General features: G+C 33.3%; 1 protein-coding gene and 2 long non-coding RNA genes across 8 annotated transcripts; 1 reads left to right on the forward strand and 2 right to left on the reverse strand.

The window, feature by feature from the left end:
- Positions 1-1,971: 1,971 nt before the first annotated feature.
- LOC124440768 lies at positions 1,972-20,899 on the reverse strand. 5 transcript variants are annotated; one of them, XM_046991193.1, is made up of 20 exons: positions 20,654-20,899; positions 19,944-20,048; positions 18,252-18,466; positions 17,989-18,133; positions 17,773-17,885; positions 17,575-17,664; positions 16,157-16,223; positions 15,744-15,802; positions 12,799-12,947; positions 12,558-12,701; positions 11,405-11,544; positions 10,631-10,768; positions 9,848-10,045; positions 9,271-9,586; positions 7,833-9,116; positions 7,720-7,749; positions 7,372-7,464; positions 6,964-7,117; positions 5,613-5,777; positions 1,972-3,230 (listed from the first exon to the last, which is right to left on the reverse strand). In XM_046991193.1, the coding sequence occupies exons 1-20, from the start codon at positions 20,780-20,782 to the stop codon at positions 2,933-2,935; spliced, it is 4,032 nt and encodes a 1,343-aa protein (XP_046847149.1). In that variant the 5' UTR covers positions 20,783-20,899; the 3' UTR covers positions 1,972-2,932. The 5 variants fall into 5 exon arrangements, 4 of the variants coding, with proteins under 4 accessions (XP_046847149.1, XP_046847148.1, XP_046847150.1 ...); XM_046991192.1 differs by having other exon boundaries at positions 17,989-18,163; XM_046991195.1 differs by lacking the exon at positions 1,972-3,230 and adding an exon at positions 4,518-5,271 and having other exon boundaries at positions 17,989-18,163.
- Positions 6,058-6,647, reverse strand: LOC124440773. 2 transcript variants are annotated; one of them, XR_006946760.1, is made up of 2 exons: positions 6,538-6,647; positions 6,058-6,468 (listed from the first exon to the last, which is right to left on the reverse strand). It is a non-coding gene; the product is annotated as an uncharacterized LOC124440773 (long non-coding RNA). The 2 variants fall into 2 exon arrangements; XR_006946761.1 differs by having other exon boundaries at positions 6,502-6,647.
- On the forward strand, positions 14,309-18,717 carry LOC124440774. Its single transcript, XR_006946762.1, has 2 exons — positions 14,309-14,536; positions 18,201-18,717. It is a non-coding gene; the product is annotated as an uncharacterized LOC124440774 (long non-coding RNA).
- Positions 20,900-21,199: the final 300 nt, after the last annotated feature.

Consider the following 21,199-nt stretch of genomic DNA (forward strand, 5'->3'; position numbering starts at 1 on the left):
TGCATACTTGGCTGTCCAAGGTCGTTGCTATGAGAAAGTTAATTTTTAAAAACTCTTCATTTGTATGGAAATGCGTTAAGTAACCATTTATAATGACACGTTGTCTAGGAAACAAAACAAGACTTTCATGTAATATGACAAGCCTGAAAGTACAACATGAATTTTTACACTGTCAGTCAATCTCATATGCCACACATTGTGTGAAGTTTTTTGGTTATATATTTGGGTATAATATTTTCGTATGCATCGTAGCGAGTAGCTTTTATTGTAACAAAATTGGCCGAAATTGAGGTCGGCCATACATTGCATGAAATACCGAATTTTTACTTCATCCTATTTCTTGCCATCGTTTTTGTGAAGAATCTATGATGAATAACGTTTTTACATGCTACATTTTTTAACGCTTTAAACAGTTTACATGCAATAGCAAAATAGAAAAGAATTACCAGCACGATGATCTCAAAGGTTTGAAATTTAGAATTGTTTTTCATCAATATATGATTTACCTTGCCCTCTTTTCAGCTCATTAATGTCACAGCTAGATGAGATAATCTTTAAATATATCCTAGTTATCGATCTTTCGCTGTAGTTGCAGAATGTTTTCTTCTTGATTAACTTTGTATTTTTCTTCTTAAATTGAAGATTAGCATATGGCCGTCTTAATTTATATCATTTTTTGCAAGATTTATGTTAATTATATTTAATGCTTCCTATTGAAGTCCCACGTATTACAAATGGGTCTTTCACAAGGTAAAAGCTTTGAGAAGCGAATTTCAAAAGTGATTATTATTATGTAACTGTAAACATCAGAATAATCGTGGCCATTTTTCCCTGCTTAGAATGGGAAAACTTTGTATCCGAAAGAAGAACTTCTTTTTAGCGCAAGTCATCAGAATCAGCACGTTCCAGCTCTTTAAAGGGCACATACCCCCAGCGCAGTTGGACAATCCAATAGTCACCGTCAGACGAGTTTCCAGCACGTACGTAAAGTAACAGATAACATTTGAGCATTATTCTAAAACATGTTTTAAACGTGAAAAGCGATCAGTGAGTCCTCTGACAATTTGACACACTCCACATTAGAAAAACACTCAAGCACAAATACCACTAGACCTTACAAGTTTTTAGTATCAAGACAAATTGACCTGCAGCTTCCACTCTATATTACTTCAAACAAAGATCAAACTATTTTTAAGTTTAAAAACCATGACCAGCCGACAATTTAAAAAATATAATATAAAACAAATTCCGAAAAAACAAGACATTTTGAGATTGCAAAACATGAATCAAAACGAGACGAGAAGTGAAATCACTAGAGAAATAGTCTATAAGACTGAAATCTGAAGCAATATGAGAATTTTAACAGCAACAAAGAAACCGTCATTAAATAAGTGGAAATATACTGGAAGGCCTTGACAGTTCAGGATAAGCTAACTGGAGTGGTTAAAGAAACAGGGAAGGCTGTAAAGCAGAGAGTGAACGGTAGCAAGCAAATTGTGGAAAAAGATTTCAGGAATTACTTGTAATAAATAGATAGTACGGAAATCAAAACATATACTATGAGAACTGAGAACCTAATTTGCTCGACAAAAGACCCGTATAATTTAGTACTTTATTATTAATAAAAACACGTTTTACGAGGAACGAAAGATATCAAACATATAACGAGAAAAAAGGAGTAACAGTTTCGTAATGTTTCACGTTTACATTTCTGAAATATTATATTCTCTTCAATTGACATTCTTGCCCAACGAGTATAGCTAAGAGCACATATGCTTTTTGTAAGAGCACAAAGAGCATAGTTGATTTAAATGAGAACAAACTAACACCAGACGCGACTTGAACTACCATAAACGCATACGTCGAGAAACGATATTGTATGAGATAGACTGTGTAAGACGTTTTACGGAATTTACGAGAAGGCGAAAATTATTAAATAAGGAACAAAGAAAAAAGACGAAGTACAGCGCATTAATTAAATCATTGTTTAATGTACAAATTTTGCGAATAACAGTATTCATGTGAATCAATCATATATTACAGATTTACATGGTAAATAAATCTAAAAAATAATAAACTAGACATTGCATGCAGAGAAGGCGACAAGGAAGTCAAATAATTCAAAATTCACCGTCCCCTTAATACACAAACATTACCTTTGCAATACACTCATTACTGAATAGATTCATAAGACGAGATATTTACACTCATGTAAAAAGACGAGATAAGCTAATATTGCAAATTTAAAATCTAAAATATTTTTTCAAAGTTAGGTTTCACAAAAAAGCGAAAAAAAATGCTACGTCACCTTAGCCCAATCATCGTTATCTAAATCATATATAGAATTTTCAGAATAAACTCTAACAAGATATCACTAAACTGTATGCATGATGTTGAATGGTCTTTCAATGGATAACAAAGATAACAACCAATGATAAGAACATCTTAAATAACGGCCACCATTTTATAAGATCATTTACGCCAATAAAAATTAAATTTTGCGCAGAAACGAACACAAGTTTACATTGCCGACGAGAACGAGTTCTCGAAGAAACACAACATAACACTTACAGCATTGTAAAACAATAAATAAAAAATAATGAAATGAAATTGTTTGAAAAGCTATTCATATGTTTCTAGATGGATGCCATTTAATTTCACCCTTATAAATAATAGATTTTCATTGATTAAAAAGTGCAATTGCAGCATTTTTATGTCTGTCGAAATCATTCAGTAGAAAGAAATTCAATGGACTGGCGTCGTTTTTGTCATGCATATATTTCACACGAGTCAATTAAGAATATTTCCTGCACCATAATACTTTCTATAATCCTAAAACTTAAATCTACAAGAGCCCACGATCACTTTAATCCATCAGTGGTTTAACCTTGACGTATTGTTCATCACAAGTGATTACATCTTTTTCACTTCACTAGATTTGTGCGGCTTCAGTTATGGAATATTCACCGCTTCCTTTCTTTAAAATGTCTTGAAGTGAAGTCGGCGATGACCGTTTTTGCTGTTCTTGCCTCTTTTTCCTACTGCGTCCAACGTCAGGGGACTCTGCAATCTTGTACTTCGTATGATTTGTTTGAGAGAAACTACGATCTCGAGCTTCTCCAAGTACTAACTGACGATAACGTTGTTCGTCCATATCCACCGCTGGCTCACATGGCGAGTCCGGTGATTGACGACTTTGCATGTCGTATTTACCTTTAAAAGCTTTTGGTCTGAAATAACAAAAAAATTATTAGCACCCGTCATTATTTGACTAATCAAACTACATCGTTACAATAGAGAAGATTAAATTAAACTTCAAAATCAACAACCAACATTGAAATCATTAAAATGCCTTTTTCAAATAGTTGAATGGTTGTGATAAGGAAAACATTTTGCATTTGTGAAGTTATGGAAGCCAAATTTTATAGGTTTTGAGAGCATGGTAAGAAAAAGACTTCATTTATATTTTTATACGGGTATAAACCATGCAAAATTCATCGTAATAAATCTTGTAGTAACCGAGCAAGTTTTTTTTGTCAAATGTCAGATTGCAGGAGATAATGTGTTGGCGTATTTGGAAACGCTGCCTCAATTCAACTTTATAAAAATATTTGCCGAAAATGTTTTGCAAGGGAAGTAGTTGAGTATCATGTGACATATTCAAACTGCAAATCGATGTATTACTAGATGATATTTTTTGCACTATTTTATCGAAATTGTGCGTATGTAAACTAGCACACGAGAAGTATAAAATAAAGATTTCTGTTATAGCAAGGTCTTGATTCCTGGAGAGCAGTTTTTACCATGTATAGCAACAATAACAAAACAATTACATTCTATACCAGTAAGCGTTAGAGTTTTCATTAGTAAAAGACTTGAAACTAAATTTTTCATTCATTCATTCAAGATTAGCGTTCGTCAACATCTGAACTCTGCTATCACAGAGAGAAAACTACATTATTGTATTTCAGATTAAGAAGTCAATCGATTTCTCGCACGAGCAGTGATTTGCTGAGGGCCAACACAGGGGCAGCGGCGAATTCTAATTTTCTTTTATTTTGGGTGGAGGGCTGAAATGATCATTTATTCGCTCCCATCCACTTTTAACCAAGTAAGACAAACATTCGTCATTTCACTTTTAAAAGAAGTTAGTCAGGCACAACGCAATATATGTATGTACACCCAATTAACGTTCTAGTGACGCTCCTAGCTATAACACTTTAGCTCTTCAAGCTCAGAGGTTCTGGTAATTAGTTATTTGATTACAACGCACAGGAACAAGTGAAAAAAGGCTTAAAGCATATCAGTATGCGCTCAGGCTAATGAAGCATAACGTTCATCATTGTCTGCTATCAATCAAATAATTCATCGTGCATTTTAATCATTAAAAAACATACCGCAAATAAACTTTTTTGATCGACGAGAAGCCGACAATTCGAATTGGGAGAAAAATTAAAACCTTCGAAAATTCAGTACATGCAAAATTATAAATATAAAATATTACAAAATATTAGAACTTTTTCCTTGCTCGTGATTTCAGAATTATATTAATTTTTTTATATAAAAATTATATGCTGTAGCTCATATATCGTACAATTGATTGAATAGTTAATGTTAGTAGTTACGATTCATTACCATAATATTTAAGCCATTCATATCACAAAAATTTTTCAAATCAATTTTAAAATAAAATATAGAGCATGTGATCACAATTTTAATCATAAGATATTTCTCAAACATGTTTAGTTACCAAGTTATAAATAAAATATTGCAAAAAAATTAACATCATATATTGAGTGACGTCACTTGAGAGCAAATTTCCAGATGCATTGAAGTGACGTCATGGTGATATTATTGTACAGCACATTGTGTGATTCTTGCAATATTTTTGTTTAATTTAAGATACAAAATGTTTCAGCAAAAATATTTTATGGTTAACATTATCAAGACATGATCGTAATTTATCTTAAAATCTACTTTGACGAGACTATTCCCGATTTAAAGTAAAGTTGAAAAAGAAAGTTGAATATCAGAAGTAAATAAGATACATAAATAGATTTTGATGATATAAATTATCATATTTACAAATTCTGTACAAAGCAATGGAAAAAGTTATAATCAGCTTTTCCTTGTTGTACGTTCTTCATTTGCATAAAACTTTATGTAATACCGATTATATTGCTTTCCCATTGTGCATGGCGCGTTGATTAAAAGACAAACAATAATGAATACCACGTCTGGTCGCCGATCTAGACCGCATAAAGCTTTTGCCTAAACAATATAACATTTTTTTGATGCAAAGAAAACTTAATTATGCTGCCTATTTGTTTAATATGAGCTTCTGTACAAGTACGTGAAAATTATTTAATTAGCACCAACATGCATACAGTTAATATGTAATAATCAAATTTATTTATTCTTTTTTATCTCGATACCTTCACAGAACCATTAAATTTAAAAATGGAGTAGCAAACACGTTTTCAAGGGTATTTATCTTTAAAATAAACCGACATATTTAGTATGCACCTTTAAAAATTGCAAAAAGCTAATCTACATTTGATCATGCGCCATTAATGCAAAGCAATTTATTTTTGAAAGTAAAAAAAACTTACTTCAAAGCAGCTCCTAAATTTTTCAGAGTAAAACCGCTGGACTTCTTCTTTAATTTAGCATTAACAGAATTATAGTCAGCATTACTCTGCATTGTGATTGGTATCCCATCTTCGTCGAAACTATTTGTGCTAACTGCTCCTCCTCCTGATTCACTGGCATTTGACCTTAAATGTCAAAAGCATACGATTTAAAGAAGAATAAAAACATCGTTTACAAGTTCTATACATAACGTTTTTACCAGCTGACTACAGTGGCAAATTGAATCATTTAAAAAATTACAAAAAATTGAGGGTTTATTATCGTTATATACCTGGGGATACATTGAGGGTTTTTATCATTATATATCTGGGGGATACATTGAGGGTTTATTATCGTTATATATCTGGGGATACATTGAGGGTTTATTATCGTTATATATCTGGGGGATAAATTGAAAGTTTATTATCATTATATATCTGGGGGATAAATTGAGGGTTTTTTATCATTATATATCTGGGGGATACATTGAGGGTTTTTTATCATTATATATCTGGGGATACATTGAGGGTTTATTATCATTATATATCTGGGGGATACATTGAGGGTTTATTATCGTTATATATCTGGGGATACATTGGGTTTTTATCATTATATATCTGGGGGATACATTGAGGGTTTATTATCGTTATATATCTGGGGATACATTGAGGGTTTATTATCGTTATATATCTGGGGATACATTGAGGGTTTATTATCGTTATATACCTGGGGGATACATTGAGGGTTTATTATCGTTATATATCTGGGGGATACATTGAGGGTTTATTATCATTATATATCTGGGGGATACATTGAGGGTTTTTTATCATTATATATCTGGGGATACATTGAGGGTTTATTATTATATACCTGGGGATACATTGAGGGTTTATTATCGTTATATACCTGGGGGATACATTGAGGGTTTATTATCGTTATATATCTGGGGATACATTGAGGGTTTATTATCGTTATATATCTAGGGGATACATTGAGGGTTTATTATCGTTATATATCTGGGGATACATTGAGGGTTTATTATCGTTATATATCTGGGGATACATTGAGGGTTTATTATCGTTATATATCTGGGGGATACATTGAGGGTTTTTTATCATTATATATCTGGGGGATACATTGAGGGTTTTTATCGTTATATATCTGGGGGATACATTGAGGGTTTTTTATCGTTATATATCTGGGGGATGACAAAAGGAATTTCAAACACGTTTGAAATTATCTAAAACATTTAAAATGTTTTGAAAAATGTTTGCACAAACACTGTTTCCTTGTTTTCATAAATTTAACAAGATTGCAAATGCAAGTTCTTACATTGTACTTAAAGGAGATGATTTCATATAGTTTCCATGACGACCATATTTCTTAACTACACCATCTGAACTTGCCCTCCATTGCCCACGAACATATTGATCTAAACCGCTTATCTTAACATTTCTTCGGTCACTTGAACTTGCAGGAGTGGATTCTGAAACAAAAACAGAAATATTTGATGTTACCTTGCCCAAGGTAATAAAGAGATTATGTCTCAAAGTAAAACGTACAGTGAAGTAAGCAACATTCAGAGTTCGCAGTAAGTTACTAACACATTAGCTATATATTGAATTCATAGTTCTTTTAAGGCGATTATGTCTCTTTCCTTTTTCATTAACATCCTACTTTATAATCTTTGAAAACTGTTATTTTCAACCAAATTACTGCAATTTATCACTGAGCACTCACTAATTGATCTTTCAGAATACTCGTCACTCGATTTACGTCTTTGATATTTGTAACTTTTTTCAATTGGAGTAGCGGTTGATCTGGGTAAGGTTTCTAGTAATAGAAAGAAAGAATATATATGTAAGATTTTATGAATCTAAGTTCAAAATGTATTCATGTATTTTTTCCTTTTAAAATCATTATTAAGCTTCGAGCTCGTGAATTATACGTAATTCTTAACACTCCTCCACTGTGTACAACGAATCAAAATATTACAAAATAACATTATCAATAAATTATTTTCTTTGCAGAGATGAACGTATCAATCAATAAAGCTTGTGTTATGAATACATTTACATACGTGAGTAGGTGATTCAACATTGGGGTCTTTTAAAGTGCCTAAAATACAAAGGTAAATAGGTAAAACATGTTATGAAAAACTATGTTGATGTTGAAATATAAAAACTTAATTTAAAAATCACCTTCCAGGCTTTTGGAACGAGTGACTCTGTTCTTATAAAAATCAGTTTGAGTAATATCAGCTTGAGCCAACTTGAATCTCTTTTCTGACATCGACTGTCTGCCCAATCCATCTCGGACAAAACAATCTCCTGAGCCTTCTTCATCATCATCAACATCGGTCAAATAGTCAATGTTATCGACATTTTTCAACTCATTTGAATGTTGAGGAGATGCCTTTGGTTTTTCATCATTCGTTATTTTTGATGTATAATTGGTAGTTGGTGGAAGTTTCGCCTCCACAGCAGAATTATCATTTGGAGTTGAAATTGTGGATGAAATGTCACTGACATCAGAATAGTCTGAGAACGAACTGTCCGACCTCCTCCTCGTTTGTGAAGTTTTTAATAAATAATTTGAAAGCTGCTTGGTGTATGGGGATGGTCGTTGAGTTCGAGGTGGTGGTGGTGGTGGGGTCCCTTTAGGTATATTAATGGATGTCGGAGGGCGATAACGTTCAGAAGTCGGTGAAAGGCCAGCACGTGATTGAGTTGATGGTCTTGGTATTGTTGCCGAAGTACTTAATGCAGATGTTGGTTCAGCAAAGGTACTTGTAGGACGGTTTGATAAAGCTGTTGGACGGGATCCAGCACTCCAGACTTTAGTAGTGTCCGTAATCGATGCAATAACTATTTTCGGTTTCTCATCATTAACAGCACGAGATTGCTCGTCACGTGACTGTACATTGCGTGAATAAGAATCACGTGACTGAGTACTTTGCGTGTTGACGCGTATGTCAAGTAGTTTCTCGTCACTAGGTTGGTAAAATGGAGATTTAGGTTTTCTTGCTCTTGGTGACCTCTCAGCACGTTGTCCTGTACGATTCATAGCAATATAGTATGAACGATTTCTATGAATGCCATTTCCAAGTTTCGTCGTCGCTTTTACACGATTAGGCTTAAGTTCGGAAATGCCATTCTCAATTTTATCTTTCTCTTTGCTAATGGTAATGGTATTTTCATTCATTTCTCGATAATTGCTTGTTTTTACTTCACCAATCTCTTTATTGACAACTGGATTTTCCAAATATTTTCTCGAATCGTAACTTTGTTCCATTGTTTTGCGAGATGGTTTTGTTTTGTCATCGGACAACGTTCTCTGCTGAAAATAAGCTGTCTTGCTGTCTGCTGAAATGTTCAATTTGTCTATTTTCCATGTCTGGGGGCGTAGATTATTTGGCAAACTATCTTCCTTGATTTTTTCTGTTTCTTGACTTTCAAAGGATCTTTCCACACCAGGTTTTCTTTCTGGAACATCAAACATGTAGTAATTATAGTTTAATGCAAGAAAAAAAGGGAAATTACAATAAGAAGCACAAACTTGGAGTCCGCATAACGCCAAAATTAAATTACATACAAAATAACATGAGCTCGCGTATAAATCACAAAAAACTCATATTACCATCTTCATTTAATTTCTCTTTTTTTCCAAATTCTTCAATACTGTTCGCTGTTCCACGAGAAATACCAAACTTATCGTTAGCCGCTCCAATATCAATTGCTCGATCTTTGGATGTATTCTGTTCTCCAATCTTGTGCAGATCGTTGAAACTCTCCATTATTTCTTTTGCACTGCGTATAATCGTGACTTCAACATTGCCCCACATTTTCTCAAGCATTGCTGAACGAAGTGTTTTCATTGCGGAAGAGTTTGACATGCCAGTAAGTTTGACACCGTTGATACTTATTAATTGATCGTCAGGTCGCAGTCGTCCATCCTGTGTGTGGAAGAAAGAAATGTTAAGTGATATTGGTATGTCGAACACGACTTCTCATAAAGTGCTACAAAACAAAGTTTCGGACAACAAATGGAAACACCGAGTGACATATGAAATTCTATGTTGCCAGCAAAAAGTCGCCAGCATGTTTAGTGAAATGCTTTCTTCAAACTTCAGTATTTGTATTTTGTCTTAATTTAACTGTAAACATTTAAAAGAACACCTCTAAATCACTCAGGCATGTATGATGAAAAAATATACCTTATAAGCTGCACCTCCATGCACAACTGTCTTCACAAATATACCGAGGTCTTCGGAGTTGTCATTTTGCTCAGAAACATTAGATTTTCCCTTCACAGTAATGCCTAATCCAGCAGAGTCAGAACTAGGAAGGGCTATTTGGTAAGTCAAGATCTTATTCCCACGACTGTCAGAAGGGGCTCGCTCAAGATCATTAATCTAATAAAGTAAGGGAAACACAGCGACATCATTTAATAAAATGGTAACATAGTTGATAAATAGTAAACATTGTTCAAAAACGGACAGGAACAAACATTCTCAGCTAAAGTTATTACATTTACGCATTCATTCGTCACATAAAGCAACCTCATTCATCCCTAACATTTAACACTCATTCATTCGTCATCTATAGCATCAATCCCTAACTATAAATATCCTCATTAGTTTGTCACAATAGTATCCTCATTCATCCCTAACATTTAACACTCATTCATTCGTCATTTATAGCATCAATCCCTAACTATAAATATCCTCATTAGTTTGTCACAATAGTATCCTCATTCATCCCTTACGTTTAAATTCCTAATTCAAACGTCACCTATAGCAATCTTATTCAGTCATTCATCCCTTACAATTACATTAAGTATTCTCGTTCACCCCTTACATTAAACATCCTCATTCATTTATTTCTTACATATATTATCTTCATTCATTACATACACATAAAATCCTTATTCATTCTTAAATAAAGGTTGCATTCTCCTTCATTATTTGCATCAAACATTCCCAATCATGCACACTTACCATTAGTTTGGAGTTGGAGCCAACCGAAGAAGCATCAACGACTTGTCTTTTAATGAGAAGTTTCACCTTCCCTTTCGTACGTCGGAGAATGTTAACCGCTTCTTGCTGAGACCTTCCACTCATTTCTATCCCATCAACCTATGTAATACAGACAACAAACTCAGATAAAAATAGTCCAGACACGAGAATTATGGCAAGCAGTCACAAAGGTTAATGTAGATAATGACGAGGGTAATGAACTAATTGTAAACAGTCATGACGGTTATTTTAAAAAGTAATGAGGTTTAGTTACACAGTAGTCAAGATGGTGATGATATGGGTATGGTGTAATGATCAGGAGGTTTTGTGATGGTGCATAGTCAGGAGGGTTTATGATGGTGCATTGTCAGGAGGGTTTGTGATGGTGCATAGTCAGGAGGTTTTGTGATGGTGCATAGTCAGGAGGGTTTGTGATGGTGCATAGTCAGGAGGTTTTGTGATGGTGCATAGTCAGGAGGGTTTGTGATGGTGCATAGTCAGGAGGGTTTGTGATGGTGCATAGTCAGGAGGGTTTGTGATGGTGCATAGTCAGGAGGGTTTGTGATGGTGCATAGTCAGGAGGGTTTGTGATGGAGCATAGTCAGGAGGGTTTGTGATGGTGCATAGTCAGGAGGGTTTGTGATGGTGCATAGTCAGGAGGGTTTGTGATGGAGCATTGTCAGGAGAGTTTGGAGAGAAAACAACAACTAAAGCAAGTTCTAAAATGTAATGTTTTACCTCAAAGTAACTTAATACCTGCAATATTTGATCACCAGCTTGCAGCTGACCGTCTCTCACAGCAGAACCATGAGACAAAATGTTCTTCACAAAAATGGGACGTGCGCCAATCGCTGGATTATCACGTGTTGTGACACTAAATCCTAAGCCATCACTACCTGTTGAAGGCCAAAAATATACCTAAATTACCATCGTAAACAGGGGTGGGTTAGGGATGCAATACACAACACGATTAACAACACAAGACCCATCTAACGTAAAGACAGATCACGTTTTATATAGAGGTGAAATCATTGGATAAATTACTCAGTTTCGTCGACAAAAAAAGCATATGGATGGCCGAGGTGAAAAAACATAGTGGGAAACATATAGTTTAAAGGTATTTTTGTGGTAAATGGCATGCTACAATAAATTATACCAATCAGAGGAGGGAAAGCATAAATGTAAACAGGATATAAACCCAGTAGGAAATAGCACGATAAGCACGTCATCCTAGGAGACAGTTTACATCAGGTGACAATCCTTGTTTGCCTTATAGACAAACAACTTGTCAATAATTTGTGTTTTTTAAATACAGTCAGTAAAGAGAAATCTCTTTGATGTACGAATTCTTTTTTAAGTACTTAAAATAAATATTCTTGACCATTTGCATGAATAACAAAGTTTCTTAGTTAAATAAGGTTTTATGATTCGTCTTTATTGAAAATGATCCTTCGAAATAATAGTTATGAGCAATAAAGATCTTATCGTTCCCTCGCAGTGTCTTACAAACAAGTATTGACGGTCAGGTCAGATATTCTTTCCCGCTAATCACATAATTTCCCACCATTTTGGCTAAACATTGGGAAATTTCCTCATTTAATAACATCCTATTATGGTAAAAATGCAAATGACAATACTTATATACCATCAGTTGAAGAAAGAATCCTTTATGCAAGAGAGTACAGTTCACACGAGATTCATCGAAGAATATATATTGCATTTCGATAAGATAAACCGACAACAATAAGTTAAATGTAGATATAATCTTCGCACTTTGCTGGACAATTTAAAGTGCGAAGATCGTATCTACATTTAATTTCAAACACCGCACTGCATATAACATTCTAACAATAAGTTACTCGTTACATGAGTAAAATTGAAAAAGAATACCAAAAATTTACCATTTTACCTTTTTGTAATTCAATAGCAAATATTTTTTCTGTAACTCTGGGAATTGAGACATCTACTTTATCTTGAGCAACTAGAGATTTTTTGAAAACAGTTGATGATGCCGGACTAGGTCGAAGAGGCAGCGATTTTTCGTTCATCGGAACTAAATGAAGTCATTGAAAATGATAATAAATTAGCCTGTACAAAAGAATCATCAATAATCATGTACATAACAGCTTTGCTAACAACATAAGACAAACCGTCGTCATCCATAGCTTTATCGATGTTCTTTTCATCATGGATCCCATTTACTCGATCAGTGAAATTATCACGAAGGGAAATTTGTGATCTTGAAATTTGTAGTTCGATAGCGTCACATTGTAGAGCTTTATGAAAAGTTTCTTCGGCCCTGACAGGAAGAATATCAAACATTTTGTCATGAAACACAAAACCTTCGACGTTTATGTACAAATATTTAAGACATTGACTCCGCGTATATAGCACTATTGAACAGAATACTCTTGATAAACCAATTATATACGTACAGAGTCGTAAAATGACAAAGGACATTTATTGGTACGATGCCAAGCCAATGACATCAAAGAACTCGTACCGTTACGTGTGGTATCAAGCAAATTCGATCACATAAATAAAATGGATTATACAGGTCGTAAGGTGAACATATTGTACTGTGACTTATAGCACGCCAATGTATTTTCTTTCAAATGTTAACCTATTGCAAATTTCTTTGACTTAAAATGATTTGACAAAAAAAATTACGATTCTATTCTATGGACAGCTAGATTCATCAACCGTGAAAGTTTATCGGAGTGATATAATAGTTTAGCAAAAACAAGCTAAATCACGGAAAAAAGGCAACTATGTGATATAATGAAATGTTTATATAAGGAATTTTTAGCCTGCTATTAACATCAGACAAAAGATGATTTACTGTTTATGAAAGCAAAAATTCATTGCATTCCTAAGAAGTCTTGCATCAAAGTGCCCATAACCCCCCAAATTGCTTTTTATACAAAATGAAATCTTGCCATTGTTTCTAGTATTTTCGCTAATAATGGGTAGTTTAAGTTAATCTAGCAATTTCTAGTACAATCGTTTCATGAAATGGGTAGTTTAAGTTAATCTAGCAATTTCTAGTACAATCGTTTCATGATGAAGAACACGTCCGAATGATCATTTGGTGAAAATGAATAATACTGAATAATTTGGTCAAATCGTTCAATTGGATGCGATAAAACTTAATGGGAGCATTCGTTTTTTTAAGGAAGTAAATAATTTTCCGGCCCCCTGCATGAATCACAATCACTGAACACAATGACTTGAAACATAATGTTTTCTCTATCCAACAAAATAGTTCATAGAGAAGACGTTTTGTGACGTGAAGTGCCCATCATTACCCCACCCCAGTTTTTTTTGAATGAAAAAAGAACATGATAAAAGGCTTCAGCTATCCATCATTATGCGACACATCTATCGCAATAAAATAAAATACATTTTTTAAAATCCATTATCAACAGACATTTCCGCATACCGAAAACAATGTTTGACGCCACCTCAATACCTGAGTTGATCAATGGTTACATAAAGCAGGACGCCGTATTATTCACAAATACAAGATATCTAATACTAGAGAACTATTTTTCAGAACAATAAAATATTTCAACAAACTAATGAAAAAGATATCATGACAAGAAAATAAAAACACGGATAGACAGATTAAATGCATGAATTAAACTGCGCACGGTGTACTTCATGTAAAAAATGATCATTCGGACGTGTTCTTCATCATGAAACGATTGTACTAGAAATTGCTAGATTAACTTAAACTACCCATTTCCTAACAGCTACGTTTGACATCAGAATGAATTTTTTAAGAACATTTTGAAAGGTGACCTAGTTGTTAGGGTAATTTATTGTGTACTAATATCTCCAAAGATCATATCACCAAAGATCATGCCATCGACGTTCATATCATACGTAAGTGTAAACTTGATTAAATTAAATACTTTAAATCTTCAAAAAAATTTTTCACGGCGCATTGATACAACACTTAAACAATACATAGGAAAAGAACAATTAACAATTAGGATTATGAAATACATTCAAAAACCTACGCAACCGTTAAATAAGCAACAAACAGAATCATGAACACTAAACGCTTGTCTATAAATTTCATTCTTAAATCGCAGCGTTTGAAACTGCAACGTGTTTATAATAGCATTAAATATTTTCCACTATGGAATAAAATCTCTTGATAACGTCGATAAAAATTATATATTTTAACAATTACGTTGTGATGTATACTCATAAAAAGTTAGATAAAAGAAAAATGAAGTGTCTTCAATGGATAAGAACATCATAGAAACAATATTTCATATTTTCATATCCGTTCCAAGCACACAATCGGTGAAGAATAGAATAGATGGAATTATTAAATGTGTACGTTATTTGTTCAATTATGCATACATATCAATTTATGACAGGAGAAAAAACCTCCTAGTGATAGACTTTATTGTTATGCGAATAGAAAACGTTTAAGTATTTGCGTGTGGTAAAGATCAGAGCTGTCATTAAATTTTTATATGGATGGTTTAGTTTCTAAAGTAACCGATCACCTAATAAATACGTTATATCGAAAATTCTGACAGGAAGTCACTTCTGTGCATTTCTGCGCACGTGCAGCACCAGAGAGTCAAAAATTTCGCTCAAAAGCCCAAAGAAATGTTTTTGCTTTTGCTTAACAACTGATGTTCCGGTTAATCATTACCTATTAAAGTAAATGGTTTGAACCAGCGAGTATCGTTACATGTTTGTAAATGTAGATCGTCAAATGACTCTGAAGATGACTACCGCTAAGGTTGTCGAAACGTCAGTCAAAAACAACAAAAACAGTCCTTCTCAGGACTATACTAACCTGGACGATCTACATTCATAAACATTACCTATTAAATGATTAATATGACAGAGCAGTCTTAAGTTCGATGGATAGACCAATGTTTGAGCATTTTGAGAACAAAATGAAAAATCCGAAATATTAATTATGCGGAAAAAAAGAAAACGAAGAAAGCATCACACTCAAATAAACCAACAAAGAAAATTGAATAATGTATTGTAGGTTTAACAAAGAAGAGAGACTATATCTTGCTGTTTCACACATAAAAAAAATCAAACCAAAGTTACAAACCTTTCATTGGTGATATTAGTGAGATCTTGATTGTTAATAGCCACAATACGATCACCAACCTAACAAACCATAATCACATCGATAACCAAGTTACAGTGAAAATTTCATAACACACAATCACAATATCTTATGGAGCGCCACTTTTGGTCATCTCCCCAATACTAGTGTGTTTGGAAATGTTCGCAAGGTTTGTAAACAGTTTTAAATTCCAGCTAGTTCTGCGTTTTGTTATTTGTCAGATATTTAACGCTGCTAAACATTTTGAACGCAATGCATTTAACTAATTGGTAACCACATGAAAATATACAACGATTAACGTATACAAATATATAAAAACATCCGTATTTGTAGATACAAAATATCATTATACATCTACATAGTGGTTACATATGTTGAGACTTATGTTATATTACCTGTATACGACCATCACGAGCAGCACATCCTTTAGGATCAATATGAAACACACTAAGACCAAGTTCACTGATGAACAAAACATAAGAAAATGTCATGAATATTTATCAAAAACAACTACGTATAATCCCATAATGTCTACACAGTTTCTCTTCAAATTAGGTGATTTCATTATGGACATGCAAGTATCTACTAACTTCATCCACTGTACTAATACTGTCCCTTTAAGATGAACTATCAACAAACAACTATCAACTAACTGTCACTATTAACAAACTTCATCCACTGTACTAATACTGTCCCTTTAAGATGAACTATCAACAAACAACTATCAACTAACTGTCACTATTAACAAACTTCATCCACTGTACTAATACTGTCCCTTTAAGATGAACTATCAACAAACAACTATCAACTAACTGTCACTATTAACAAACTTCATCCACTGTACTAATACTGTCCTTTAGCATGAACTATCAACAAACAACTACATATCAACTGATAACACGCAAGCCGATTATACTGTTGTGTGCAAGCCTTACCAATTCCGTGGTAGCCTGTTTCAGGGCAGTCGAGGATGTAAAACGTATAATGCGATGAATTAACATATGAATAGTGAGTGAATGCTGCATGTAAAATGATTGAGTAATATGAAAAAAGCCATGTAACATGAATGGCGATGGTTTGTGTATATGACAATGAATGACGGTAGTTGACAGTAGATGACAATGGATAACGGTTGAAAGTAAGGGACAGTGAATTACGGTAGTGGACATTAGGGCACAACCCATATCAGAATTATTTTTTCCGATGTGACTAAAGAAGTTTAGCATTATTAATTACGATCATACAAGATTCGAAATAACGATTTACATGTTTCGTGATCACGAATCAAGTTCAAGTTGTTTTGGAATGACGTCCAAAAAGTAAAAGTAAATTTTGAATAGTATTTTTAATAAATTTTACGAATCCTGACTTTCTACTCTTTAAGATGTGTTAATATTAGTATAACTTTTTTATAGCCAACATACGTATTACTATATGAAAATCAATTTCATTTATTGGTATAAATATCTTAGATCTGCACAATTCTCTGAAATAGTGCCTGTTTCAAACATTTTCAAACTACTTGCATGTAATAATGTTTTTGAATAAGGATTGTTGGACATAGTATTTCATTCCAAAGTTCACAGATCTAAGCACTTGTTAAAAATGTCAATTTTCTGGGTCACAATATGACGCAGAACATTTGCCTTCTCTGAGAAAGATAGTGAAAAACCTCAACAACAAATGTTTTCACATAAATTTACACTAACATACAATAAAGGTCTTAATTATTGTTTACTCTATTATAATCTTTCACATTAAATCTGCACACAGTAAAGATATGTTGTAATGCAAAAGACAAGTTCATACGTACCATGCATCTGCAGTTTTCCATCCTTCAACACTAACACCAAGGTTTTCTCCCATAGTTGGCTTGAGAATAACATTTAAGAATTCAGAATCTCTAAAATAATCAGAAAAATGTGCAATGATTATTAGGTCGAGGCAGATTTTTTACAAAGACCAAAAGAGCATAAATTATTCTAAAAGTACTAAAATAGTGTCCACTTACTGTCCTTCAAATGAAATAGTTGATGATTGTCTTTGAATTGTCGAAGTTGTGATAGGAATGCTAAATTTATCAACAGGAGATGGCGGAGCACCAGCAGGTTCATGTCTTTTGAACTGAGCAAAAAAATATATAAAAGATTATATGTGACATAAAAATAGACATAATGTGATATTTTTAAATATCCAATAGTAAATCATGATTAAAACTAAAAATCACCTCAACATATGATTCTTGCATATCAATCCATTTATCCAAGTGATCACTTTTCAAAGATTTTCTAGCTGTCCCTCGTTGGAATTGTGATAGATTACTATCATCACGATATTCTTCATAAATGTTTTGGTAGCCATTGAAATCTGATCTGCCATCCAAATGTAGAAATTCATTATCACTACAATATTAATGATTCATGTATGTTTTACTTACAGATACAAACAATGCCAAATAAAACAACTTTATATACAAAATATTGTACATACTTTGGCTGTGAAGATGATTGGAACTTATAGCTTTCAACAATGTTTGGAGGTTGGTCACTTGTTGAATAACTTTGGAAGTGGTTAGGATCCATATATTTTTGATTGTTGCCTTGGAATATATCAGGACTGCTTGTACCCACTGAGGATGCACTGGTACCATCACCACCATTGTGTCCCAGTCGGGTGATAGGATTTTCTTCAAAACTTGCTATGACCTAAATCAAAAAATACAAGAACATAAATCTCTTTAATTAATACCAAACTATATTGGTATTTTGATTGTGTATGTATCATCCTGTTCTAAGCAATTGAAGCAATATTAAATTATAAGAAATACATATAGTATCTGTTAAAAATATCTGTTTAAATATTCAATGCCAACCAGTGCTAAAAACAAGTAAGAAACAAATAATTTTATACATGTAGAACAATAAATTTGTCAATTAAATGGGTTAAGAAGGGTTAATTGCTTTTCAAAAGTGTTGTTGGAAATGTTGTTCACAATTTGATTTAGTTAAATTCAAATTCCATAATCAGGTTTTGGATAAGGATTATATTTAAGTCATTCAACTGAAAAATATCCAAAACTTATAAAGATGATTGAGAAATTTGTAGTGAATTATGCTCAACATGAGCATGCATAAACACAATTTTCTCAGTGATATGATGGAATTCACATTAAAATTAATGGTACAGCCAATTTTATGAGACGCAGTATCGTCGTTAATAACACTTACCAGACAAAATAAAGCACTAATGTCAAGAAAGTACAGATTGAATTGATGGATGATCAAAAATATTATGAGTAAAAACCGCGCGTTTGCACATCAGTCAAAATGGCGGCTAGTCTTAAATATAAACGCGAAGATAAATGAATAAAAAGACAAACAAACGTCCACATAAATGATAATTTGACCAAAAATATCAACAAAGTCGGCTTGTAATAATGAATATATTTCTTACCTTACGTGTCGTGCTCATTTATCAAAAGAACGAAATTGCCAAAGGCAATCAAGTTTGAATAAATATATTCGCTATTATCCAAGCCGAACGAAGGAGCAAATGCACTCAATTTTTTGGAGCAGCGAAAACTTTTAAAATATTTGTCTCAAATTACGCATCGTCGAAAGCGTTCGGTTTATTTTAAAACGCACTTAAGATACATATACATTTAACAAGACTTTAGAGAAATATAGACAACAAAACAGCATCGTTCATAACTACATACAGCTTATTGCAATGAAATATGACACTTTCTATCATTTGATGGAAAATCGCAAGCAATGATAGTTGAAACCTGAGATGCGCAATATTTCAGCAACTCAGTGGGATATCGAAATAGAGCAAAAAGTGTGTAAAAATGTCAATTTTAAATTAAGCCAACAATATTTACAGAATCAATTCAAAAGTATAGGTAAGATTTCGCCCTGCTCATGATTAATGATATATCATTTAGGTTTAATCAAATGAATTTCGACGATTAAAACAAGCAAAATGACAAAACAATTTTAAAGATAATTGAAAGCACGAACCGTTTCGGTGGTAACAAAATAATACTTTTTAAACGGTTGATTACCACAAGCTTGTTTGCACTTAAAATATGAAGGAACGCTTTCGAAAGAAAGGCGAAATACATTTATTCCATAACATGCATAAAATAATAAATTTGTGCAAACATTAATTGAAAAATACCTTATCTTTATCGTCCAGAACTTCGCCAACAGTGTCATCCTCGTCTAAAATCGCTCCCTCGTCGCATGTTCGTAAGCAATACACACGCACGTAGTCATCTGCTTGCTACAAAGGCACAAGACATTGATCATTTTCATATCAAGTGTATTTTGTGATGGGTAGATTGGATTTAAATGTTTATGTGATTATGTATTGCCACAAAGTGAATATGTCAATCGTTTGTCGGTCTGGGCAAAGGAAGGGCAAATCGATATCGTCGGAAGCGAAAATACAGCATACTTTTCAAACATAAATGGAAATGAAAGCCTTGTTTTTAGCTAATAGAGAACTTATTTGATGGAAATTGGAAAATATTTCGCACAGAAAGCTATATCTACATCAGTTAAATTAAATGTTTAAACAAAGCTTTCATAAAATGATAAAATTCTAATTTTAACATCACTGTAATTTACAAAATTCGCCAAAATATCTCACAAAGACTTATGATCTAGAATTGTGCATATCATAAATCCAGAAAGGCCTACTATGTTGAGCAAGCTCAATTATAAATATACGTGTCTAGAATAAAGTTACGAAATACTGTTGACATTTAATGATTCAAAACCCGTATTATGTTGAACGTTGTAGTCAAAAGTTGAAAAGGCATTGAAACAATCGAATTTATATAAATTATTAAGGCAGATAAAAGTAATAAGTAAACAAGTACTCACTTTAAGCGTGACTTTCCTGTATCGAACAATTGCTTGCTGTACAAGTTCACGTACAGGTAATTTCCTATCGCAAGGAACGATGATTTTAGTGTCTCTAAAACACACTGTAATTTTCATATCTTTGTGCATTCATATGCTATAGACATCGCCACCATAAAGGCGAAGCTCCCACGAGAAAATTTTGCTAAAAACCAAACAGTAAATGTACTCCAGCATTTATATACAATCACGAGAATAAATATAGAAGCATTTTATCGTAAGATACAATGTCAATATGTTCACGTGACAGGTGAACCAATAGGAAAGAGCTAGACGACGCCAGCAGCCGTGGACACCTTGGCAACGAAGTGACGCGGCATTAAGACCAGTAAAACAATATTGCAAAGTCACTTTTAATTTAGCAGAGGTCGACTTGTAAACGATTTTATTATTACAACATCAGCTAGAGCTCTTGCAATTACTGTGCAGGGATGGATTCTCGACAAGCTGCCATCAAAGTGTTTCTTTATATGTCTTATCCGGACATGGAGAAGCATTGTTTGCATT

Source organism: Xenia sp. Carnegie-2017, unplaced genomic scaffold (genome assembly GCF_021976095.1).
Source record: "Xenia sp. Carnegie-2017 unplaced genomic scaffold, XeniaSp_v1 HiC_scaffold_2, whole genome shotgun sequence".
Lineage (NCBI taxonomy): Eukaryota > Metazoa > Cnidaria > Anthozoa > Malacalcyonacea > Xeniidae > Xenia > Xenia sp. Carnegie-2017.